We start from the raw sequence: 27157 nt of genomic DNA on the forward strand, positions 1-27157 counted from the left end.
TCATTTCCACCTATGTTGCTGCATCATTTAGGTTACTCGCCCTCGTGTCAGCGGTGCTTCTTCATCGAGATCCACCACCACAATGTACAGTGCAGTTTGAAGGCTTTTTTTCCGGGCAGGTAAGGTTTTAACTCCTTTCCTCTGCTTAGTTGAAGAAAAAAATTGTCAAATATCTCTTTTTTTAAAAAAAACGACGCAGGCGCATTGAGTCCAAAACGAATTTGTTTTAAAGTTATTTGTATAAACTAAACTTGCTGACAGGACTCGAGCTTTACCTTTCGTTTATAGACGCCTTTAGCTTGCTTGATTTACGTTAGTCCTTCAGCGGAGGGAGTTACAGGTACTTGGGAAATTTAAAAAATCACTTATCCGGGAGGGGTAAAAAACCTGAGTTGATGTCGAAGTCATTGAGACGGAAACTGGCTCTATGATACTGGTATCTGCTAACTCCAGCAATGGAGATGAGTGCTAGTGCGAAGCCCTATTGTCCCGTTTGCTAACTCGGGACAGCACCACAAGAACTGTTCATTTTTTCCTCACGCTGGAGATTCCATGTAAAGTTTCCAGTGGACTGCCTCGGCAGTTGGTATTGGACTGGAGTCCTACTGCGGCACATTGTGAACTGAAAAAGGCGCATGAGACAGCTTCCTCGAACTACTTCCCGCACTACCTGCTTCAGTGGATCAGCCATCTGAATTATACTGCCACTCTGTGTGTCAATTCACACGTGAAACCGCACTGCATTCATCCAAAGTGCAGTATAACCACACCCTTGAACATATTAAAAAGGAATAATCAATGAGTGGCAACTAGCGTTATCTGAATGTAAAAGGGTTTCCAGATGTCGAACGGGGAAAGAATGTGTCTTGCCTATTAAGACACATTTCACCTTCCCCAACAGTCTGCTGCAAGTATCCCCTATCAAAGTTGGAAAGGAGCCAATCTTCAGGGGGAAGAGGCTTATTTTATCATTATAACAAAATTATGTGTTTATTGTGCAAAATGTTGTGATCTTCGATGTGTCAGTTAGTTTTGTTCCTTATTGGTTAAGTGTTTATCTGGCTTTGAAATTATGGATTAAGCCTCCATTAAAATTAGTGGAGACAAGAATTTCTTACACATGAATTTCATTTGAATGTTCAGTGTTTGGATGCTGGTCTCACACCACATAGATTCATGACTCCTCTTTTATTCCTTTCTAATTGATTAATTTCTACTTTTGTTAATGACAAAATCATATTACAGAGAACCTTTCTCCCCAGCTGCAATTTTCTCCCCAATCACATTCCGGCAAAATAATTCTCAGATGCAGCAGGGGAGGGTTTAAACTCATTTGGCTGGGGGAGGAGAACCAGGATGGAGCATCAGAGAGGAGAAACAAGGTGCATAGAGGACGGGGAGAGACAAACATCATTAGAATAAAGAGTAGTCCAGAAATGGGTATGATCAGACGGAAGAGCAATATTAAGTAGACTAAGGTGGGTTTGGAGTACATGTATGTAAATGCCCGGAGAGTGACCAAAAATGGTTGGTGAGCTGCAGCTACAAGTTGCCACATGGGGTTATGATATATTGGCAATAATGGAAATCTGGCTTAAATAAAAAATTGATAAAAAGGAAGAAAATAGAATATGAAAGTAAACTAGCAAGAAATATAAAAACGGATTGTAAGAGCTTCTACAAGTATGTAAAAAGGAAGAGAGTAGCAAAAGTAAACATTGGTCCCTTAGAGGCTGAGACAGGAGAAATTATAATGGGGAATCAGGAAATGGCAGATGTGCTAAACAAATATTTTGTATCTGTCTTCACAGTAGAAGACACAGAAAGCATACCAGAAATAGTGGGGAACCAAGGGGCTAATGAGAGAGAGGAACTTAACATAATTAATATCAGTAGAGAAAAAGTACTTGTGAAACTAATGGGACTAAAAGCCGATAAATCCCCTGGACCTGATGGCCTACATCCGAGGGTTCTAAAAGAGGTGGATGCAGAACTAGTGGATGCATTGGTTATGATCTTCTAAAATTCCATAGATCCTAGAACGGTCCCAGCGGATTGGAAGGTAGCAAATGTAACCCCGCTATTCAAGAAAGGAGGGAAAGAGAACACAGGGAACTACAGACCAGTTAGCCTGACATCAGTCGTCGGGAAAATGCTGGAATCCATTATTAAGGAAATGGTAACAGGGCACTTAGAAAATCATAATATGATTAGGCAGAGTCAACATGGTTTTACGAAAGGGAAGTCATGTTTGACATTTTTTAGAGTTTTTTGAGGATGTAACTAGCAGGGTAGATATATTATAGTATATTTGGATTTTCAAAAGGCATTCAATAAGGTGCCACACAAAAGGTTGTTACGCAAGATAAGGGCTTGTGGGGTTGGGGGTAACATATTAGCATGGATAGAGGATTGATTAACAGACAGAAAACAGAGAGTAGGGATAAAGGGGTCATTTTCAGGTTGGCAGGCTGTAATTAGTGGGGTGCCGCAAGGATCGATGCTTAGACCTCAGCTATTTACAATTTGTATTAATGATTTAGATGAAGGGACCTAGTGTAATGTATCCAAGTTTGCTGATGATACAAAGCTAAGTGGGAAAGTAAGCTGTGAGGAGGATAACAAAGAGTCTGCAAAGGGATATCGACAGGTTAAGTGAGTGGGCAAGAAGGTGGCAGATAGAGTATAATGTGGGGAAATGTGAGGTTATTCACTTTGGTAGAAAGAATAGAAAAACAGAATATTTTTTAAATTATGAGAACCTATTACCTGTTGGTGTTCAGAGAGACTTGGGTGTCTATGTACAAGAAAGACAAAAAGTTAGCATGTAGGTACAGCAAGCAATTAGGAAAGCAAATGGCATGTTGACCTGTATTGCAAGGGGATTGGAATGCAAGAGTAAGGAATTCTTACTACAATTGTACAGGGCTTTGGTGAGACCTCAAACTTAAGCGCAGGAAAGAATTGTGGCTGGGGCCAATCAGGACACCAGGCCTCTGGCACCCCTCCTTTCTCCCACCAGTTTGAGGGTACTGAGTACAGTTTTGGTCTCCTTACCTAAGGAAGGATATACTTGCCTTAGAGGCGGTAGAATGAAGGTTCACTAGATTAATTCCTGGGATGAGAGGGTTGTCCTATGAAGAGAGGTTGAGTAGAATGGGCCTATATTCTCTGGAGTTTAGAAGAATGAGCAGCGATCTCATTGAAATATATAAGATTCTGAGGGGACATGACAGGATAGATGCTGAGAGGTTGTTTCCCCTGGCTGGAGAGTCTAGAACCACATGGCAAAGTTGCAGGATAAGGGGTCGGCCATTTAAGACTGAGATGAGGAGGAATTTCTTCACTCAGAGGGTTGTGAATCTTAGGAATTCTCTACCCCAGAGCACTGTGATGCTGAATCGTTGAGTATATTCAAGGCTGAGGTAGAAAGATTTTTGGAATCTAGGGGAATCAAGGGATATGGGATCGGGCAGGAAAGTGGAGTTGAGGTCGAAGATCAGCCAAGATCTGATTGAATGGTGGAGCAGCCTCGAGGGGCCATATGGCTTACTCCTGCTCCTATTTCTTATGTTCTTATGTTCTTAACAAGAGCAGGAATGGGACCTTACCATTTCTGGCTGCAATGTATTCAGGAAGAATAGGGAAGGAAAAAAGGGAGGTGGGGTTGGTTGCACTATTGATCAAAAATACAGTTACAGCCCTGGAAAGGGATGATATATTAGTTCCTCACCTACTGCACTTTAAACCCTCACACAGTAGCTCACCTACCCGGAGCGGGAGTGGGAGAAGAGGGTCACTGCCACCACTGAGTGGTGTGGGGCGAACGGCTGAGGTGACCACTGTTTAACCTACCGACCTTTTGAGTGAATGGTGGGAGAAAGGAGGGGTGCCGGAAGCCTGGTACCCAGATTGGCCCCAGCCATAATTCTTTCCTGTGCTTAGGTTTTAAAATCTGTTCAGTGCTTTTTTTCCAAAAAGATTTTTGGTACGAGTTGTATTTGAAAATACAAACTAAGAATAAATTTTAAAATCGTAAAGTGACTAACTGCAATTAAGCTTAACTATAAGTCACAAACGAATCAATTCTAAGGCCCCTTTGCGTCTATTTCATAGCCTGCTGCCAAACATGTGATTTTCAGTTGTTGCAGTTGAAACAGACCAGCTGTTCAAGAAGTAACAAACCTGAAAATGTGTAATAGGCCATTCAGCCCCTCGAGCCTGTTCCTCCATTTCATTAGATCCTCTTGACCATAAACGGAAGATCGAACTCCTACTTGTCACAATCAAGTTTTTTTTAAATTGAAGATTAGTCAACAGTCTATAAATGTCTATTATGTGAAAATTCTCAGGTGATTTGATGCAGGAAGGGGAAGTGGGATGTGGAGGAAAGAAAAAGCATCAGTGACTTGGTAACTTCAAGCTGTGCCAAATTCCTCAGTCCACTGCACTCTGGTCAATCCCTTTTTGCACAAAAAAAGTTAACCATCTGTCAGACTCGGGCACACTAAATATGACTAAACGAGCTTGCCATGCACATGTAATAGATTTGTTCACCCATTCATTTAATGAAGCCAATAAATGTGAGGCAAACAATCATCAAGTTAATCTATTTCATAAAATGTTTTTAAGGCTTTCAGGCTATGTTAAGAAGGTAATGTTGCCCACTTTTCCATTCAAATGTGCCACCCCCTTTTCAGCACCGAAGGACGACACTCTTGCAAATATAATTTAATGGGTTTAATTCACACGGCCAGCTGTTTGCGCTGTTGGGTAAGCAGAAAACAAACATGGATGGATGGACAATTTGTTTTGGTCTCTGAGGACGTCATTTGCTTGATGGGTGCAATAGAGGGATTTTCAGGGAAAAGGTGAAAAGCTGAAAGCCTACTGGTTAGTATTTTCTTCATTTCATTGTGAAGGTGAAGACCTTTAGATGTTCTCATCTCTACCTTTCTGCCGTTCCTCTGGTCTCAGGGAAGTTATTGAACAACAGTAGAGTTTTATCAGTTTCAACGCGTGTGATTTTTTGCACCATCTACTGAGTATTTAATGTTCAGATCTTTGACGCCACATCACAAAAGTAATTTGTAAAAATTAAAATTTTATGATATTTGACTGTAGCAATGAGAAATAGCTGCAGCGGTTTGGTCGCCATGTGATTGAGAGCTTTTTAAAACGTTATCAACCAATTAGTTGACGTTTGAAACGTACCTGTTGGAGGTATGTTGGAAAATGTCAGTTTTTGTGTTATTTTTATTTTTCATTGATCATGTGGTTACGAGGGACCAGTCCACCATTCTTAGCCTCACTCCCACCCAGGCTTCTGGATGCACCAGGACCAAAGAGAGCCATGGATCTGGATCCAGTATGACAACTGACCGGGAGATCCTCTGGTCTAAGGTAGAGGTACATCCTAGGCCCTTCTTCTTCCCAGCCCCCAGCCTTCTGATCTCTGTCAGGTTGAACAACCTTCCTTCCAACTGCAGCGCATGCTCCTTCACTCCCTTCTTCATGTGCAGAGACCACCCCTGACACTATCAGCGGGTTGGGCTTGGATCTTAATACAGCCCCTATTCATGGGGGATGACCCACTTCTCCTAAAACAATGCTGACACTTGCTAGCTTCTGAACTGTTCAAATCAAGATTGATAACATCCTCTGAAGCATTTCACCCAATGTGAGTATTTGGTTAACTAGCCTAGAATTCTCAAATTCATGTCACTACTTTTTTTGTTTGCCTAGATAGCATTCGCTATCCTCCTGTCCTCAGGACAGATCCTTGTATTTATGGAGGCCTTAAAAATATTACTCTGAACCTGTTTCCTCATTCATTTCCTTGAGGGTTCTTGGGTGTCGCAGCTGATCCAGATGTATTATATATGTTCTATTTAATGCTTTGGGTTTCTTCATAATACGTGTTAGTGTATGGTGAAGAAAGAACTTGCCTTTTATGTAGCATCTTTCAAGATGTCCCAAAGCACTTTACAGCCAATACATTTCTTTTGAAGTGTAGTCACCGTTGTAATGTAGGGAAAAGAGGCAGCCAAAATTTCACATAGCAAGGACCAACAAACAATAATGAGAGAAATGACCAGATAATCTGTTTTAATTATGTCGGTTGAGGGATAAATGTTGACCAGGACACCGGGAGAAGTCCCATGCTGTTCTTCGAATAGTGCCGTAGGATCTATTACGTCCACCTGAGAGGGCAGATGGAGCCTTGGTTTAACATCTCATCCAACAGACATTTCCTCCAACAATTGAGTGCTCCCTCAGTACTGCAGTGAAAACTAGGCCTAGATTATGGATTCTTGAGGTAAAGATGACTGAATCTGGGATTTGTCCATAGCCTTTATTTGTGGAGACTGGCATTAATAATTGATTCAGTTCATCTGCAAGCTCTAAGTCCTATGTAATATTGCCACCCAGCTTTTCCCTTAAAGGATCTATCTAATCTCTACCATTTAAGCAGGTAAAAATAAACAATTGTTTGAATCCATCTTGCTCCTATCAGCGATATGCTTTTGTACCGGTGAGAATGTGGAACACTCTCCATGAATACATGGAGAGTATTCCACACACTCCTGACTTGTGCCTTATAGATGGTGGAAAGGCTTTGGGGAGTCAGGAGGTGAGTCACTCGCCGCAGAATACCCAGCCACAGTATTTATGTGGCTGGTCCAGTTAAGTTTCTGGTTAATGTTGACTCCCAGGATGTTGATGGTGGGGGATTCGGTGATGGTAATGTCATTGAATGTCAAGGGGAGGTGGTTAGACTCTCCCTTGTTGGAGATGGTCATTGCCTGGCACTTGTCTGGCTAAGCGGTAAATCTGATAGCTCTACCATGGAGCCGTGACATTGCAGGTAAATTTAAAAAGGGGGCAGGTGATCCCGGCAGGGGGGGTGCCGTGGAGAGACAGCCATTGAGGAGGGCCGGGGGTCGATTATCGCACTCTTGGCCCCACAAATATCATTTACAGGCCCTATTCTGCACTTTGTTTTGAGCGGCCCACTGCAGCCCTTTAAGGACCACTGGTTAGGCTGCTCTATGCCAACTACCAAGGAGTGGAGCATATGCAGTGCACGCTCTGCCCATTCAAAATTGCATCGGGGCCCTTTAATATAATCGGATCTTGATTTGCATGGGCTAATGAGGCTCCTGCCCGTTTCTGGCGTGTACTTGGCCTCCCATTTCAAAGCGCCCACCAAAATGTCGGAGACCCGGATGTTGGCATGAGCAGGATGGTAAGTGCTGCGCTGCTATTTGGATCGCACTACCGCCCGTTCCTGCCAGTCTAGGGGATCGAAATCAGCCCCTTTTGTGTGAAGAAAGAAGTCCTTATGTAAATCCTAACTTTGGCTTTTGTCCCCTTCTCCAAATCTTACGGTTGAATTTTAATTGGTGTTTTGGATTTACCTTTTCTATACTGTTAACTATCTTGCATACCTCTGAGGTCTCCTCTCACCTGTCTCTTTTCAAGGTTGAAGAGCCCAGGTTTCTCCAATCTTTCCTCATGGACAGAGGCACAGAATGCTGCTCCCTAGTCACCTCATTTTTATTGCCAGCAGGGTGAGCTCCTGCTGCAGGCCACATTTCTCTTGACATTTAACGTGTACAGGCATCAGATTGAGATCTAAAACCCTAATTATACTGCCATTTTTGCACCCAAAATTGCTTTGTACCAATGTAAAAGTGCCCTTCAACTGCAAACCCAAAAACTTGTAATTATTTCAAAATTCACAGAACAGTCTTTTTGTTTATGGTACAACCACCACTTTAGGAAATGCTCAAGATAAATTATGCACATGATATGCCTTTTATGAATCCTTTCCAAACCTTATCAGGTAGCAGTGTTTCATTGGTGACATGGGTCAAAATCCTAGAACTTCCTACCTAACAGCACTGTGGGAGAACCTTCACCACACGGACTGCAGCGGTTCAAGAAGTCGGCCCACCACCACCTTCTCAAGGGCAACTAGGGATGGGCAATAAATGCTGGCCTTGCGAGCAAAGCCCAGACGTTTGTCCTGTATCCCTTTCCTTCTGTTTAAATCCAGGCGGTAATGAAATTCAATTTGTTTAGTTAGCAAAAGACCTCTAACTTCACTTCAAATTATTCATTCATCTCCCAAATTGAATCATTTTAATAAAAGTTCTGATCATATTGATTTTTTTTTAACAGTAATGCCTATGAAAACCTCAGTGTTTCTTTCATCCTTGTAACTAGGTGAGGAAACCCAGCTTCAGTGTGATGTAAGTTTTGCTTCTCTTTCAATTTATTTAACGTGTTTTGTTCCAGTTAACAGTGGCCGTAGGTTAAATTTAGAGATGCAGTTTTTCTTAATTTACATAGAATATCTTGCTCTATAAACCTTGCGCGTGGCATGAATTTTGGCAAACTTTCAGCGTCACGCTTGGATGTCACACTTTTCTATAAGCAAATTTAATGCTACACTTTTACAAATAAAAAGGGAAAGAAAACCATTAATTTGCAAACTACACATAAACATCCAAACCAACAGAAAATATTTTACTGACCCAGAAGTCAGAATGCCATAACCTCTAATTGATCTTGGGAGTCACATTTTGTTAAAAAAAAGGATGAGTCTGACTTCCTAATTGACCTGAACGTCCACCAAGAGCACTTAACATGCAAATGATCTCACAGCAATTACAGCTTTAGGATTAAAGGAGCACAAACCTGCACTCCAGTAATATGCATCTGCACCTTAGTAGCAGAATAATACACTGGCCAGGATTCTCCTCCCAGTGGCAGTGTGCTGGTAGCGTGGTGTCGGAGGATCGTTTTTATTTATGATTAGACGTTCTATCTGTTCCTCAAAAAGTCAACAAGGTTTTTGAAACATTGAGGTCAAGCATTTATAGTTTTATTAAATGTGCAGTACATAAAATAGTACGCAGGCATGCACTTAAAATATAGTATTACAACCACACCTGATGGTTGCGGACTCAAATGTGTTACTGTTCTGAGCTCAGTGTTCAGGGTGATCAGGCTGATCGCATCTTGTTCACGTGTATAGCTTTACATATTTAAACTGCAGAGTAGTGACTAATGGGTAATTTTACAATACTTTTACTGATTGACATGGGTGAAGGTGTAAACATCTTTCTCAGGCTTTTTATCTCTTACCCCTACTACGTGACAACTTGCTACATTTTATGATTATACCAAAAGTTAATATACAACTCTGTATAAAGAGAAACTAATTGAAACCCATGCCATATCAATTTCTTCTGTTAATAAGCTGGCATCCTTGATAACAATCTATTTTTCCATTGGGCCAGTAAGATCAGATTTTTTTATCTTATCAAAAATTTCTCTAGTTACATATAATTGCTATTATCAGGTAAAACCTTTAATTGTAAATCTGTCTTTGATACCATACCATTCAGCAACAACTGTTTTCCTCCCTTCTATAGAAACTTTAATTAATAAGATAATATTTTACCCAGATTTTTTTTTGTTGGACTAATGGTTGTCCTTGTACCCCTATCATTGATTACAATTTCCCTGAAACTTGAGAGCCAGTATGCAATAGCACGTCTCCAATCATCTTCTCTCATTAAACAGGTAGTTACTTCATATTAAAAACCTATCGGTGCTGTAAGGGCCAGTCTCAGTTACAGAGTTCAGTGGTCACCACCTTAGTACACTTGTAACTATTTTAAGATATTACAATTTAAGAATCATACTTCCCTATTTAACAACCAAAGGCTAAAAGCTAACATTATTACAATATAAGGACAAATCAATAGCAATATTATATTGGCACACTTCAAGTTAGTCTGATTAACCCTTTCCATACAGTGGGACTTCTGCCCATCCCTCCAACACCATCAGAATCTCGACCCAGGAAATTGGGTTGGAGTTGTTCTAATATGTGCAGTGGGCTTCGGATGTTATTACCGCTGCCAAGAAGGAGTTTACCATTGCCCGACTGTGAAATCTCAGTGGTATTGCAGTAGGGGTGCTGCTGCTGCAGCAACAGAAGAGCTGGCAGAGACCGAGGCCTACAAATAAATTTGAGTGAGGGCCAGAATGGAGGAAGAGGAGGCCACCTCAAGGCCATTTCCGGGGGCCTACTGCCAACTTCCACGTGGCAGCCTTGGGAAGCAGCGTAACGTGGCAGACGGGAGGGAAATCTGCTGCAGACCCAAGCCCCATGCCACTTATATGTGGTGGATGGAGAAGGAGAGGCCAGCAGTGGTCCCAGTTGGGGCAGGGGGTAGGGAAATGCAGATCAGGCAGTAAGGCGGTCGTAGGCTTCACTGCCCACATTTTCCGCTACAACAACTCTGAGGAGAATCCTGGCCAATGTGTGTATATTACATACTATAATGCTCCAACCTTTATAAAATAGCATTTCCTCTATCTTACAGTGAGCATGGCTCAGGTCAATTAGAGGTAAGATTGGCTTTCTTTCTTTTAAAAAATGTGACTCCCTAGGTCAATTAGAAGTTTTGGCATTCCGACTTCTTAGTCTGTAAAGTATTTTCTGTTGCTTTGGATATTTATGTGTAGATTGCAAATGATTGTCTTTCTTCCACTTTTTTTAATAGATTTTTTCTGTAAAAGTGTGACACTAAATTTGCATATAGAAAAGTGTAAAACCCAAGTGTGACACCGGAAGTTTGATTGACAAAATTCATGCCTTAAATACTCTAGGTAAGTTAAGAAAAACTGCAGGAGATCTGTTAGTTTGTTGAAGTGTGGTGGTTAAATTTCAATTAAGTAAGGATTTGAGCAGGTATTTTAAAACATTAAAACTTTTGAGATAAATTCTCCCTGTGCTACTTAAAACAAACTCTCTTGCCCATTATAGTAACCACCAAATTCTAATTTCAATTGAAATCAATGAAAATTAAATTCAGGCTGTTTCTATAACAAGCAAAATCTTAGTTTTATGCCTGGGCAATATATTGAAAATCTACCCCAAAATGCAAATTGGGCGCAAAAGTCAAATAGGATTTGGGAGCCAATTTAAAACTGTGCGGCCTGATTTGAATTTGGTATCCCAATTTGATTTGAATTAAATACCCAAACATAGAGCAGATAGACCCATCATTCATCATTTGAAATGACCAGAAATTGCTCCCGATCTGAAATCAATAGAGGGGCTTACAGACTGGGCGGATGTTGTTGACGTAGCATGTACTTTTGAATGAAGTTCCATTCCTACTAATTTTCCATATTACTGCCTGGGAAAGGTTTGGTTCTCTCCTGTCATTGCCAAAAGTTATCAGCTCTGCCTCGAAAGAACATAATAGGAGCAGGAGTAGGCCATACGGCCCCTCGAGTCTGCTCCGCCATTCAATAAGATCATGGCTGATCTTCGACCTCAACTCCACTTTCCCACCCTATCCCCATATCCCTTGATTCCCTTAGAATCCAAAAATCTATCGATCTCAGTCTTGAATATACTCAACGACTCAGCATCACAGCCCTTTGGGGAAGAGATTTCCAAAGATTCACAACCCTCTGCGAGAAGAAATTCCTCCTCCTTTCAGTCTTGAATGGCTGACCTCATATCCTACGAGTATGCCCCCTACTTCTAGACTCTCTAGCCAGAGGAAACAATCTCTCAGCATCTACCCTGCCAAGCCCCCTCATAATCTTATATGAACAGGAGTAGGCCATTCGGCCCCTCTAGCCTGCTCTGCCATTTGATAAAATCATGGCTGATCTGATTGTGACCTCAACCCTACTTTCCTGTCTACCTACTATAACCTTCGACTCCCTTGTTAATCAGGAATCTATCTAACGCAGCCTTAAAAATATTCAATGACCCTGCCTCCACTGCTCTCTGGGGAAGGGAGTTCCACAGACTCTGAGAGAAAACATTTCTCCTCATCTCCGTCTTAAATGGGAGACCCCTTATTTTTAAACAGTGGTCCCTAGTTCTAGTCTCTCCCACAAGGGGAACCACCCTCTCAGCATCTACCCCTTCTAGTCCCCTCAGGATCTTATATGTTTCAATAAGATCACCTCTCATTCTTCTAAACTCCAATGCAAACAGGCCCAACTTGTCCAACCTTTCCTCATAAGATAACCCCTCATCCCAGGAATCAGTCGAGTGAACCTTCTCTGAACTGCCTCCAAAGCAATTATGTCCTTTCTTAAATAAGGAGACTAAAACTGCATACAGTATTCTAGATGTGGTCTCACCAGTGCCCTGTACAGCTGTAGTAAAATATCTCTACTTTTATATTCCATTCCCCTTGCAATAAATGACAACATTCCCTTTGTCTTCCTAATCAATTGCTGTACCTGCATACTAACTTTTTGTGATTCATGTACTAGGACACCCAGATCCCTCTGTACCTCAGAGTTCTGCATCTCTCTCCATTCAAATAATATGCAGCTTTTCTATTCCTCCTGCCAAAGTGGACAAGTTCACATTTTCCCACATTATACTCCATCTGCCAAATTTTTGCCCACTCACTTAACCTATCTATATCCCTTTGCAGACTCCTCGGGGGAAAAATTGGTTAAGGGTCCGTTCTGGCGATGTTAGTGCGAACACCCCGTGCCTGACGGACCCTGGGCAGGCAAGTCTGGTCCCCAGGGAGCACTTATCTGCAATCAGCGTTCCTTTCCAGGCCTTGCACGTGGAATCAATGCAATTTGCACTTTCCACCACTAGAGGGAACTCCATCTCTTAAAGGGAAGATATTTCTTAGAAATCTCTTAAAGGTAGCTGGTACCTGTTATTGCTGAAAATAACAGTCTACTGTCTGCATGGAGTCTGAACAGACATCAGACATCGCACACGTAAAACACAGATGCAGATCCCATCCCGTATGACCTACTCCTGCTCCTATTTCTTATGTTCTTACGTTCTTATTTTAAGCAACCAGATATTTTCCACTTGTGACTCTTGTTTTACCCACTAGTCATAATTTGTGTAAACAACTCTCAATAGAACATCTGTGAACTCAGTAATTGTTTATTGGAGCATGGGGGGGTCAAAGCAATGTTCGAATCATGGAATCTTACAACACAGAAGGAGGCTATTCGGCCCATTGTGCCTGTGCCGGATCTTTGAAAGAGCTATCCAATTAACTAAACATAGAAACATAGAAAATAGGAGCAGACATTGGCCATTCGAGCCTGCTCCACCATTCTATATGATCATGGCTGATCTTCTATCTCAATACCAAATTCCTGCTCTCTCCCCATACCCCTTGATGCCTTTTGTGTCTAGAAATCTATCCAGCTCCTTCTTAAATATATTCAGTTACTTGGCCTCCACAGCCTTCTGTGGTAGAGAATTCCACAGGTTCACCACCCTCTGAGTGAAGAAACTTCTCCTCATCTCAGTCCTAAATGTCCTACCCTGTATCCTGAGACTGTGACCCCTTGTTCTGGACTCCCCAGCCAGGGGAAACATCCTCCCTGCATCCAGTCTGTCTAGCCCTGTCAAAATGTTATATGTTTCAATGAGATCCCCTCTCATTCTTCTAAACTCAAGTGAATACAGGCCGAGTCGACCCAATCTCTCCTCATACGACAGTTCTGCCATCCCAGGAATCAGTCTGCTGAACCTTCACTGCACTCCCTCTATGGCAAGTATATCCTTTCTTAGGTAAGGAGACCAAATCTGCACACAGTACTCCAGGTGTGGTCTCACCAAGGCCCTTTATAACTGCAGTAAGACATTCTTGCTCCTATGCTCAAATCCTCTGGCAATGAAGACCAACATACCATTTGCCTTCCTAACTGCTTGCTGCACCGGCATGTTTGCTTTCAGTGACTGGTGTACAAGAACATCTGGGTCCCTTTGTACATCAACATTTCCCAATCTATCACCATTTAAATAATACTCTGCCTTTCTGTTTTTCCTACATTACTACATTCCATGCTACATTCCTATTCTCCTGCCCTATCCCCTTTCAAATGTTTCTTTCTCAAATATCCATCACATTAGGTCATATTGCTCACTTTTATTGCTTTCTATGACTGGTCTTTCTCACTCCAGGTTTTGTTTCTGGTCGGACATTTCGTGTCCTAACAACCCTCTGCACATAATATAAAAAATAATTCTCCTAATCTCTCCCTTCATTCTGTTGGTGACGATCTTAAATTTATGCCCTCCGGTTACTGACAAACATATTAGTAGAAATCATTTTTGTCATAGTCCCTCATAACCTTCTCTGTTCTCTTGTGAAAAGAGCTCCAGTTTCTCTAGTCTTTCCTCATTACTAAAGTCTCTCATGCCCGGTATCACCATGGCCTTGACACCCTTTCTAAAGTAAGGCACCCAAAACTGGACCCAGTATTCTAACTGACGTAACAAATGTTTTGAATAGGGTTGCCATCAGATCTTTGCTTTTGTACTGTGCATCCCTATTTATAAAACATAGGCCCCGATTTTAACTCCGGATGGGTTTGGGGCAGGTGGGTAGCGGGGTGAGTTCAAAACCTTTGCAGGTTTGGTGGAAGCTCAAATAGCTGCCATGCAGACTCTGGGCTCAAACACTTGTGTCATCTTGGTGAGGCAGACTCCCGCCCTGCAAAGACATGCCTACCTTGGAGAAATTTGCGGTGCCAATAGATAGAGGCTTTCAAGGCATCACTTCTGCAGTCTGTTCATCATTAAATCTAGTATGGTCTGTTCCGTTGTTGGCTCTAAAACATATTGGCCCAGATTTTGCTGGAGCCGGGCATCTTGGAGCCTGTCCTGTTAGTAAGACTTGTTCGTGCATGTTTAGGTTTTAAAATTTCTTACCCACAAAGTTGCTGGAAATGTGAGCTGATATTTGCACGTCAAGGAAAACAGAGCTTCTGGGACCTTGGTGAACACAGGACAAACAATGTATCACCTTAACCAAAGAGGTTGAAGGATTGAGAATTAAACAGAGGAGGATGAATTAGTGGGTGAATTTAATGTTAAATCAGGTGCAGAAAGGGAAAGAAAAATTGGATTGAGAGAGAAAAAAAAAGACAGAAAGGAAAAGTAAGAAAAAAAATTTAAATTACAAATTTTCCATTTTTAATATCTCCAACAACAATTCACAACCTGAAGAAATGAGACTCCACACTATTAATTGTTCACTTTCTGGACAAGAGAAGTTGATTGCTAGTCATTAACAATGATCACGTTGTTAAAAGGGTATTTACACTGTTAATTACTAGATTTAACTTTCTGTGATGAGTTTAATGGACAATTAATGTGCAAGTGCAGCAAATTCATGAAAATCATGGGAGACTAAGCACGAAATGCCGTTTTCACAGAGCTAATGGCGGAGCGACGCAAATCGGCCAGCAACTTGTGATGATTCGCGATTCACAGGGTTTCTCTTCCTCGCCACAAGTTGCTGGCTGATTTGCACATTATTAAGGGCGTGTATCATTCACGTGCCTTTATTTTTTTCAGCAATTTCTGAGCCATTTTTCTAGATAACTGTCAGATTCATTCAAAATATCTCACAGTGCAATTTCAATCCCCCTGCTGATTTATCTTAACTCTGTTTGAACAGTGACTGGCAAGAGAAGTAAAGTAAGTAAGGAAATATTCAAAGAGCTCTCAGATTTCGAATGGTGAGTCCATTAAACATTGCTCCTGAATGTGAGGCATGAAGACCAGATTTACAAATCTTCTTGTATGTTTGTGATCAAAATATATTAATAACAACTTTGTTTTGAAATAACCATCAATTAGACTATTTAAATGACATCCCACCATTGGCGGCCGTGCCTTCAGCTGCCTCGGCCCTAAGCTCTGGAATTCGCTCTCTAAACCTTCCCACCTCTGTATTACTCTCTCTCCTCCTTTAAGTCACTCCTTAAAACCTACCTCTTTGACTAAGCTTTTGGTCACCCGTCCTAATATCTCCTCATGTGACTGTTAAATTTGTCTGATTACGCTCCGCGGTGAAGCATCTTGGGACCGATTTTACTTTGTTAAAATGTGTTATATAAATGCAAGATGTTGTCATTGTTGTAGATGGTGTTTCTGGAGCCTTCAGACAGGATTGTTCTACATGAGTTACTGGGTTAGATTTCCGTGATGAACGGAACAGCGCAAAGCAGGACATCTGCCGACATACTGTCCGTGGCTGCTCCAGCCAGAACCTCTCGGTCTGCCCTTCACAAACAGGGGCATCGGTTGGACCAAGCAAGTCGTGCAATTGTATCGTTGTCTAGTAAAATGTAAGGGCCCCAAACAGTGCCTTTGCAAGGTAAAGCCGCCTCTGGTACCCAGGATGAGCTCTTGCTTGCACAGCAGGCTACCTCTGGCAGAGGACAGAGGCCCTCTTTGGCAGGAAGTGACTCAAGGCAGCAACGAGAGCTGCCCAGGGAGAATGGAAGGGAGTGACCAGGGCATTCGGTGCCAACTCATCCATCCTGCCCACAGGATGCAGGAGGCCAGAATTGGAATAACGCAGAGTTCTCGGAAGGTTGCAGGACTGGAGGAGGTTACAGCGATTGGATGGGGTGAGGCCATGGAGGATTTGAACACAAGGATGAGATTTTTAAGTTCGGGACGTTGCTGAACCCGGAGCCAATGTAGGTCGCCAAGCACAGGGGTGGTGGGAGAATAGGATTTAGTGTCAGTTAGGATATGGGCAGCAGAGTTTTGGATGAGCTCAAGTTTACAGAGGGCGGGAGATGGGAGGTCGGCCAGGAGATTATTGAAATAGTGGAGTCTGGAGGTAACAAAAGCATGGATGAGGGTTTCAGCAGCAGATGGGCTGAGGCAGTGACGCGTAAGATTATAGATATGTTTTTACGTTATTCTAATACAGAGCAGTTAATGTAGACAGAATTTGTGTAAACTGTGCTCACAAATTCTGTCTTTTGATCACAATGATGATAACATTGGAGAGGATGAATTTCAGGGCCGAAGACAGCCGAAGGATAGGCACTGTAGCAGGGTAACTGAGGGCCCATAGGTCAGCCATAGGCTGATGAGGGCCCTGATCCCTGAATAAGGATATGGCCTGTTTAAGAAACTTCCCCTTGAACAGGAGGGGTATGGCCCTTTTAAGAAACCTTACCTTTAAGAAGTAATTGACACTGGAATGGGTGGAAAGTAAAAGGGCATGGCAAAAGAAAAATTAGGCTGAAACAGGGCGCTCTGAACAGAGCTCCTGAAGAGGAAGCTGGGCCTGGTCTGGCCTGGTCTGGTCTGGACTGGACTTTGAGACCTGAAAGAAGCTGAAGGACAGTTGCAGGCAGCTGAAAGAGCCTGGGACTGGGAAAGTGTACTAGGGGTATTGCCAAAAGGGCTGGAAAAGTGTCCTAGGTGTGGCCAAAGGTACCGCAGTGTGACTTTGTGTGGACTGAATTAAAAGTCAAGTGTTTTGAAGTACGAATTGGTCAAGGACTATTGTTTGTTGTATGAAGAAGGTTATGAGATGGTAGGACTCTGTGATACATGGTGTCGGGTGGGACTGTGTCTCTATAAGAGAGAGAGAGAGAGAGAGAGAAAGAGACCCGGAAATATTTTGAGCTTGAGAGAGGACCAATCGGTTCCTGATCCTTGATGCCCAGCAAGAGTCCTGGGGATAAAGGGTATGTGGTGCTGGGTGACCGGGAGCAACGTGCAGTGTACGATAGGCAAGATGTTGTGGATGAAGAAGCTGATGCCCTAAACCAGGATCGTGATGGGGACAAGTTCTGGGAGCTGCTCTGTTTTAATAAATAAATAAATCTTGGCAGCCGACATTAAGGAGGTTGAGGATAAGTACAATTAAACATTTACGGAGGGACCGTAGCGGAGGCCTCGAGGAAGAGCTTACTGGAAATTTTCAGGATACGACTGCCCGTTCTGAAGAAATGTGGAAGCCCAGAAAGTGTTGCAGAGGAAGATCCAGGAAGTCCGTTCTTAACCAAAACAGTCCTGTAGAAGGCTTTTCCTAGGATGAGGGGGAGATCAGTAACCTGTGGTTATTTGGTAATAGTCAGGAGGAAAATGGTATCGATCGGGTCCTCAAATTGCAGGCCAAGCTGGAAGACACCGCCAGAACTCTGGGGAGGACTGAATCCAAAGCCATCAAACAAGCCAAGGAATTGTCAAGTTTGGAGTCTCACCTAAAGGCCACTCAGAAGCTGCTTCAGGAGGAGAAGGAGAAGAGGCTGAAGCTGGGGCAGCAGGTGGTCTCCCTCCAGGATCAGTTGGCGAACAGCGAGAAGAGATAGGCACTGGTTGGACAGGTCTGCGAGCTACACAAGGAGCTCTAGCGCCTCAACAAGCAGCACCGGGCTGAGAGGGAGGACCTGTTGAGCTCCAAGGATGATATGGGCAAGAGTGTGCACAAGCTGGAGAAGGTGACGAGAGCGCTGGAGCAGCAGGTAGAGGAGACGAGGACCCAGCTGGAGGAGCGGGCTGATATAGACAGGCTGGTGGCATGGGCGGACACGTAGCAGATGAAATTTAACGCAGAAAAATGCAAAGTGATACATTTCAGTAGGAAGAATGAGGAGAGGCAATATAAACTAGAGGGCATAACTCTAAAAGGGGTACAGGAACAGAGATCTGGGGGTATATGTGCACAAATCGTTGAAGGTGGCAGGGCAGGTTGAGAAAGTGGTTAAAAAAGCATACAGGATCCTGGGCTTTATAAATAGAGGCATAGAGTACAAAAGTAAGGAAGTCATGATGAACCTTTATAAAGCACTGGTTTGGCCACAACTGCCCAGTTCTGGGCACTGCACTTTAGGAAAGATGTGAAGGTCTTAGAAAGGGTACAGAAGAGATTTACTAAAATGATTCCAGAGATGAGGGACTTCAGTTATGTGGATAGATTGGAGAAGCTGGGGTTGTTGTCCTTGGAACAGAGAAGGTTGAGAGGAGATTTGATAGAAGTATTCAAAATCATGAAGGGTCTAGACAGAGTAGATAGAGAGAAACTGTTCTCATTGGCAGAAGGATCAAGAACCAGATGACATAGATATAAGGTGATTGGCAAAAGAACAAAGGTGACATGAGGAAAAACTTTTTGACACAGCGAGTGGTTATGATCTGGAATGCACCGCCCAAGTGGACTCAATTACGGCCTTCAAAAGGGAACTGAATAAGTACTTGAAAGGAAAAAAATTGCAAGGCTACGGGGATAGGGTGGGGGTGTGGGACTAGCTGGATTGCTCTTGCATAGAACCGGTGCGGACTCGATGGGCCGAATGGCCTCCTTCTGTGCTGTAACCTTTCTATGATTCTATGAGCTGCAGCAGATGGAGGACGCCAAGCTCTGACTGGAGGTCAACATGCAGGCCACGAAGGCACTTCACATGGAGGAGAAAAGCCAGCTAACTGTGACCGTCGCCAGCCTTCAGCAGTCAGTCAATGAGACGGTTGATCAGAAGGAGTTTCTCGCGCAAGCTGCATGGGTTCAGGAGGAAAGGCTGACCGGACAGCTCGATGTGTTGAACATGGAGATCATGAAGCTCCACAACTCCTTGATGCAACAGGACGTGGAGGAGGAGAAGGAACTGAATCACCAGCTGGCAAAAGACTTGCAAACTAAAGAGTGGGTGGCCCAACCACTTGCCCTTGATCTCTGCTGGAAGTGGGAGACCCTTGAGGAGGCCCTGCGAGCCACAGAGGATGCAATGCTCAGTTTTGAGGGCGATGGAAGCCAAAAGCGAGAGTAAGTTGCAAGGAAGAGGCGGAAAGGATGGGCAATGAGAAGGTGTCTGTTGTCCTGCAGTATGAGACATTGAAGGTTGAGAAGGAAGCTGAACAAGAGATGCTCAATCAACTTTGTAAAGTAATCAGATGAGCCTCGAAGACCTAGAGAGAGAGGAACGAGCTAGCGCAGAAGGTGCAAGAGTTGGACACTGAAATTTCAGAGTTGACCTCTCAAAACCAGAGCCTCCAGTCCATTTGCAAAACCCACAAGCAAATCCATGTTGAAGAGATTGTAGCTGTTCAAATGAAGCAAGAGGTAACTGAAGGTCAGAGGAAGCCATCCATCAATGAACAGGTGGAAAAATCTGCAGAGTGATCTTTCCGACGCACTGACGATGGTCAAGGAGATTGAAGGCAACTTAAGAGTACAGGAGCAAGTTGGCTAGTCTCAGAGTCCTCTGAATAACAAGACCCTCCAGGAGCAACTCACTTCCCGGCAGGGGACTATCGAAGGGCTTGAAAATGAGAGGAAGCGATCGGACAAGGTGAAGAGACTTCATAAGGAGGTTGCATTTTGGAAGGAAAAGTTTAAGATTGCTCAACTAAGAGAGGTCCAGAGGGAAAGGACCTTTTGAGTTGAAGGACCAAGTTATTGCAGAGACTATAGCATCTGTGGAGACAGAGATTCTAGACTTAAGTGCTGTAGATCAGGTTCTCCAACCCGCTGAGCTTAATGCAGGGGTTATACAAGGACCAGTGCTAGAAACTACAGCTGCCATTAGAGGCTGCAATAGAAGCAACGGCTGGTTGCTTGTCAGACATTCGTAGTGTGGTCCATGAAAACTGCTCTACTCTTGATGTGCAAGAGTTGCAGAGCTCCAGAGCAGAACAGATTGAAGGCGGGTTGGCTGAATGCAAAATAAAGGTGGTTACAGAAATATCTGGGACCGTTGGCAGGATTTCTGGTTTGTCATTCCAAACGGATCTCGGACATGAAACAGAGCAGTACTTCAACAGTGTAAAGGCACCAAAAGAGGATGAAATGGAGGTAACCAATGGAGCAACCGATAAACCTGTAATCAGGTTGGAGTCTCCTGGAGATTGGGCCTCCACTAAAACTGCAATTGAAGGGGGCAAAGAAGAACCAGAGGACAAATAAGGACCAGTGGAAGAAGGGTTCCTCTAGGGGAAGAGGAACAAACCGCAAGGGGAAAACCCACAGGAGGGTCAGATGGACCAAACTGAGGAGCAGGCGCGAACCGCAGGAATCAAGTGGAGTGAAGGACGGTTGCTTCAAAATGGAGGATGAAGCCAAATGCTCACAGTCACAAAAAGCGATGTAGTCGCTCATCATCCTGCGAAGTGAAGCAACTGGAGTGGTTAAGGAGAAACCCTGAGAAACAAGTTCCAAGAAACCCAAGGGATGGGATCCTTGGCCACCACCAGGATTTGTTCACGACCTTGTGGCAATGGAGAGTTCCACATCTACAGACCCTGATGCCGAAGGGAGTACATTGGGAAAAGGATTCAAGAAAAAACATAGAGAAAAAGAAGTCTGCTCCAGACCAGGAAGCAGTTCAAGTGGATACTCCTTCCCTCAGGCCTATCTTTGGCAGTCCATTGGATGAGCCTGCTGAGAGGATTATGCTGTAAGAGGGGATATGGCTGCCAGCAGTCTTTTGAGTGCAATGGAAAAGAGACCAAATGGACCAAACTTGGAGAGATTCAGAATGAAGAAGAGCCCTTTACTGAGAAGAAAGCTGAAAAGGTGAAGCGATCAGCAAGTCCGATTATGTCCTTTTGCAAAAAGGTAGTTGCACAAGAAATGCAAGGCGACGCACAAGAGTGGGAAATTTCCATGGGGAAAAACCAAATGTGAGGACTTCTGTGAAACGGGATGCCAGAGTCTGCACGAAAAGGAAAAGCTGAAAACTCAGGCCTTTGACACAGTGTCCTTGAATTAGCCAAAGGGAATGGCAATGGGGCATGTGGACGAGGGCGGTAACAAAATGATTGAGAAGGCAATTTTTGGGCACGGAGCCGGGTTGGCTCACGGGAATGCTGATGCCCTCTCCAGAGCCTACTGCCTCGTAGCGCAGGCTGCTAGAGCCGAAGGGTCTGCTGGGGGGAGGATGTGTAGCAGGGTAGCTGAGGGCCAGTAGGTCAGCCATAGGCTGAGGGCCCTGATCCCCGAATAATGGTATGGCCCTTTTTAAGAAACCTCCATCTTTTTAAGCAGTAATTAAAGCTGGAATGGGTGGAGACCTTCCTCAGTCATGTGAGAGTAAAAGAGTGAGGCAAAAGAAAAATAGAGCCTCCTGAACAGAGCCCCTGAAGAGGAAGCTGGAAGACAGCTGGGGCTGGCCTGGGCTCTGAGACCTGTTGAGCTGAAAGGCAGTTGAAAGAGCCTGGGACTGGGAAAGTGTACTAGGCATTGCCAAAGGAACCGTGGACTGGGAAAATGTACTGGGCGTGGCCAAAGGGGCCAGGAAAGTGTACTAGACGTAGCCAAAGGTACTGTAGTGTGTGATTTTTGTGTGAAGTGACTTAAAAGACAAGTGTTTTGAAGTTCAAATTGGTCAAGGACTATTGTTTGTATGAAGATGGTAGGACCCTGTGATAGCACATATAGATTATTGAATAAATAAGCTAGTTGACATTAATATAATATGAAGCTAAAAGGGGTGTTGGGTTAAAAGACACGTAGACTTTTTAAAAACAGGCTTTTGATCACAGCTGCGCGGGCGAAGGAAGGAAGTGTAAAAGAAGGAAATTGCTACAGTGTCAGTAAAGAAATAGGTTCCTTTTAGAGTTGGCAGGAGATAAGGCATCAAAGGCTTGTACAACAAAGGCTATAAATTCGGGAAGAGCAAAGAAACAATATAACAGGATATCAGGCCCCCTATAATTGTCCAGCAATCTGTTAATGATCTAAGGGTCATAAAACACCCGGTGATGTTGAATCTAGCAAGAACTAGACAAAGAACAAAAATGGTATAAAAAGAGATATGAAGTTTCACTCAGTAAGAACTTTGGCCACCTTCAAGATGAGATAGGGTGAACAGGCTTGAATAAGCCATGCTCACAATTCCCGCTAAGTTCTCTACACCAGTTTTAGACATAAGGCTAATGTGTACTGCTCTGTATGAAATTTTAAGATGAATGTTTTGAAACAATAGTAAAAAGTTAATTGTCAGACATATTACTGTCTCAAGCCCTTCGGATCTGTTAAAAGGCTAAGGAAGGAACTTTCCAACAGGGCAGAGACTGGCCATATTACGGAAGTGGAAGTAGGCGGTCTTGATGATGGAAAGGATATGGGGTCAGAAGCTCAGCTCCAGGTCGACTAGGACGGCAAGGTTATAAACAGTCTGGTTCAGCCTCAGACAGTGGCTAGGGAACGGAGTTTGTGGTGGGGACCGAAGACAATGGCTTTGGTCTTCCCAATATACAGACGCAAGGCAGTGGAGGGGTTGAGAGAGGTCGTGGTGAGGTACAGCTGGATTTCATCAGTGTACATGTGGAATCTAACGTTGTTTTCAGATGATGTCACTGAAGGGCAGCATGTAGATGAGAAATAGAAGGGGGGGCCAAGGATAGAACATTGGGACTTCAGAGGTAATGCTGCGGGAGTGGGAAGAGAAGCCATTGCAGGAGATTCCCTGGCTATGACTGGATAGATAAGAATGAAACCAGGCGAGGGCGGTCCCACCCAACCGGACAGGGAGGAGAGGCTTTGGAGGAGGATGGTGTGGTCAACCGTTTCAAAGGCTTCAGACAGGTCAAGAAGATGAGGAAGGATAGTGCAGCACAGTCACGGTCATATAGGATGTCATTTGTGACTTTGATTAGAGCTATTTCAGCACTGTGGTAGGGGCGGAAACCTGATTGGAGAGGTGGGGGGGCGGGTGATGACTCCCTATGCCGTCATCAGCTAGCATGGGGGCCAGGAAGGGAAGTTGGATGTTCAGCAGTTTAGTGGGAATAGGATTGTGAGACCAGGAGGTGGGGTCTCATGGTCAAGATGAGCTCGGAGGGGGCATGAGTGGAGATAGGAGAGAAACCAGATAAAGGTGCGAGTTCAGGGCTAGGGCAGGGGGAACCGTAGGGGAAGTTTGGCTTGGTGAGCTAGGTGAAGGGAGGGATGCGGCAGAGGCAGCTGAACAGATGGTCTCAATCTTAGGCTTCTTTGTTACTATGAGCTGCTTTTTTAAAATTCGTTAATGGGATGTGGGCGTCGCTGGCGAGGCCGGCATTTATTGCCCATCCCTAATTGCCCTTGAGAAGGTGGTGGTGAGCCACCTTCTTGAACCGCTGCAGTCCGTGTGGTGAAGGTTCTTCCACAGTGCTGTTAGGAAGGGAGTTCCAGTATTTTGACCCAGCGACGATGAAGGAACGGTGATATATTTCCAAGTCGGGATGGTGTGTGACTTGGAGGGGAACATGCAGGTGGTGTTGTTCCCATGTGCCTGCTGCTCTTGACCTTCTAGGTGCTGCTCTTGACCTTTGAGGTGCTGTCAAAGAAGCCTTGGCGAGTTGCTGCAGTGCATCCTGTAGATGGTACACACTGCAGCCACTGTGCACCGGTGGTGAAGGGAGTGAATGTTTAGGGTGGTGGATGGGGTGCCAATCAAGCGGGCTGCTTTGTCCTGGATGGTGTCGAGCTTCTTGAGTGTTGTTGGAGCTGCACTCATCCAGGCAAGTGGAGAGTATTCCATCACACTCCTGACTTGTGCCTTGTAGATGGTGGAAAGGCTTTGGGGAGTCAGGAGGTGAGTTACTTGGAGGAGATGAGCGTGGAGGAGGCAGGGAGAGGGGTTTAAGAAGATGGTTTGTAATGGAGAAGAGAAGCTGGGAGTTATCTTTGCATTCCAGGATGATCCTGGAATAGTGAGCAGTTTTGGCAGAGGAGAGCAGGACCCGACAGTGCTTTATGGGATCTAGCCAGATCCGGCGACGAATGGCTAAACCAGTTGTCTGCCATAAGTGTTCAAATATGCATCCCTTGGACTTAAGGGTGCAGAGATGGGGGCCGTACCTGGAGGCATGACCAGGTGAGAGGGAGTAAGGGTTTTACTGGGGACAAGGGCATCAAAGGTGGAGGTGAGGGTGTGATTTGAGCGGCGTGGTGGCTGCAGAAGTAAGGCGATTGGAAGGCCTGTCGCTAGACAGTTGGGAATTTGAAAGTGCAGCTGCAAGTGACTTGGGGGAGTTTTTTTTCCGGGGTGGATGTAGTAGGAAGTGGGATTGGGGGGGGGAAAGGAGATGTGTGTGGAAAGGGATACAAGGAAGTGATTGGAGATGGCCTTATCTCTGATTGAGACAGTGGGAATAGAGAGGCCACGTGAGATGGCAAGGTTGAGGGGGTAGCCATGAATATGGGTCGGAGATTTTATTTGGAGGAAGAGGTTAAGTGAGGACAGGAGTGCAGTGAACTGAGGAGAGGGGGCAAGGTGAGGAGATGGAGGTTGGAATCACTGCTGATAAGAAGTCGCTCAGGCCAGAGACCGATGGTGGAAAGCAGTGAAGATGTCTCGGTGAGTGTTTGGTACTTTGGTGGGTGGTAGAGAGCAAGAATTTTAAAGGAGAGGTGTTCAAAGGAAAAGAATGTCAGAGGAGTATGGGTACAGACCAAGGTGAAATTTGGTGATGAGGCCCACAGTTTGGGTGGGGCAGGTGGTGGAAGGTATAGCCAGGAGGGGAAGCTTCAGTAAGTGGGAAGGTGTCATTACCCATGAGCCAAGTTTCTGTCAAGGCCATGATGTTGATGCAATCACCCACAATAAGCAAGGGCCTTGTTCACAAGTGAATGGACATTCTGGAGGGCAATGCGGAGACTGGCAATTCACAGACCATACCAAATTTGAACAACTTTCTAAGACCCACCCTCTTACCATTCTGTCCTGCCGTGGGAAAAGGCTGAGAAAGCCATTAATAGTAATATGAACTTTGCATAAAAACATCAAAACAACAACTTTCGAACTTTGCCAGAGCATTGAGATGACCAATGATGTTTATTAACTATGCTCAAAAGGCTGTAAGTGTAATTAAAACATGTTACATTCACATTCTTAAATCAAAGTGAAGTTTAAACCGGGTTAGCTTCTTTTCCATTCGCTGTCACTAAAGTTAACTATTTCCTTCAACAGAAACGCCTGGGTCTGCGGATTTCCTCAAAGAAGAGAATGAATAACAGCCAAATCCCGGAAAATGATTCATGTGAGAACATTGACTACTTCAGGACTCGAGCCTATCCTACAACGTACATCATTGTGTTTATTTTTGGTTTTATTGAAAATGTCTTCTGTTTATATGTATTCCTGAAGTTATACAAAAGGAAGACTGCAGTCAGCGTTGTCATGGTGAACCTGGCAATTGCAGATCTGCTGTTTGTGTGTACCTTGCCTTGGCGTGTGCACTATTATTGGCAAGGCAGAATTTGGAACTTAACAAACGCCTTCTGCTCATTCCTGTCTTATGCTCTGTACGTCAACATGTACTGCAGCATTTACTTTCTGAGTCTGATGAGCATCTTGCGCTACTTCGCCATAGTGCATCCAGTTAAAGGTTTGAAGTATAGAAGTATCAAATATGTGCAAATCGTATGCGTCTTAATATGGGTGGTTGTGGGTGTAACAGCCAGTCCTTTTCTGCAAGTTGGCAGTTACACAAATGCAAATAATGAAACGAAATGCTTCGATCCCAGAATTGAAAATAAACATAAAATATATGTCATGAATTTTGTTTCCCTGGCCGTGGGTTGCATCATTCCCTTCTTTATCATCACCGTCTGTTACATATTTGTTATTAAAACCTTGCTAACCTCAAAGGGAAATCATCGCAAGCAAAAGAGCTCCCGTAGAAAAGCTATTGCCATGATTATTATTGTAATGGTCATATTTCTAACTAGTTTTCTGCCCTATCACGTCTTACGAACTGTCTACATTGCCACAAACTGGAACATTGCAAATACATCCCAAGCCAGCTGTTTTGTTCAGAAAACCGTGGTGATTACCCTGTGCAGTGCAGCAATCAATTCCTGTTTGGACCCCCTTGTTTATTACTTTGCAGCAGAGAGCTTCAGAGGCAAGCTGAAAAGCACACACAGGAACATGTTCAGAGGCTCTCCCAACCTGGTGCATCAAACCTGATTCCCTCCGACAGTTCATTCGCACCTCTAATTATTATTGTAAGACTGATGGGGCTGTAGGATTTCTCCTGTCGTTCAGAATACAAAAGGTCAAGGATCAAGCAAGACACTGGAGTTATTTTCTAACTTTAAAGAATTTAATTTGACATACAGACACGGCCATTTTCACCAGAAAGAAAGTACCAGCTTCTCATACAAAGACCGAAGGATTGATCAAGTTCTTTTGTCTTGGGAGAATAAGAAGGTTCCTCTCCTACGCCGTCTTGTTCCAACATTGTATGTGGTTATCCTGAAAACCCTTGCAGAATGGGCTGCTTTATACGTTTTGCTTCAAACCTGATGTTGAACACAGTACCATATTTGGGTTGTTTTCAGTTCTAACACGAAAGAATTTCTTATCAGTTCCT

The 27157-nt window shown here is 43.9% G+C and overlaps 1 protein-coding gene across 3 annotated transcripts; it reads left to right on the forward strand.

Moving 5' to 3' along the window:
• Positions 1–27157, forward strand: LOC137326894 (cysteinyl leukotriene receptor 1-like). 3 transcript variants are annotated; one of them, XM_067992277.1, is made up of 3 exons: positions 1–119; positions 8188–8258; positions 25750–27157. In XM_067992277.1, the coding sequence occupies exon 3, from the start codon at positions 25786–25788 to the stop codon at positions 26749–26751; it is 966 nt and encodes a 321-aa protein (XP_067848378.1). In that variant the 5' UTR covers positions 1–119; positions 8188–8258; positions 25750–25785; the 3' UTR covers positions 26752–27157. The 3 variants fall into 3 exon arrangements, with proteins under 3 accessions (XP_067848378.1, XP_067848377.1, XP_067848376.1); XM_067992276.1 differs by lacking the exon at positions 8188–8258; XM_067992275.1 differs by lacking the exons at positions 1–119; positions 8188–8258 and adding an exon at positions 15504–15567.

This window comes from Heptranchias perlo, chromosome 11, assembly GCF_035084215.1.
Source record: "Heptranchias perlo isolate sHepPer1 chromosome 11, sHepPer1.hap1, whole genome shotgun sequence".
Classification (NCBI taxonomy): Eukaryota; Metazoa; Chordata; class Chondrichthyes; order Hexanchiformes; family Hexanchidae; genus Heptranchias; species Heptranchias perlo.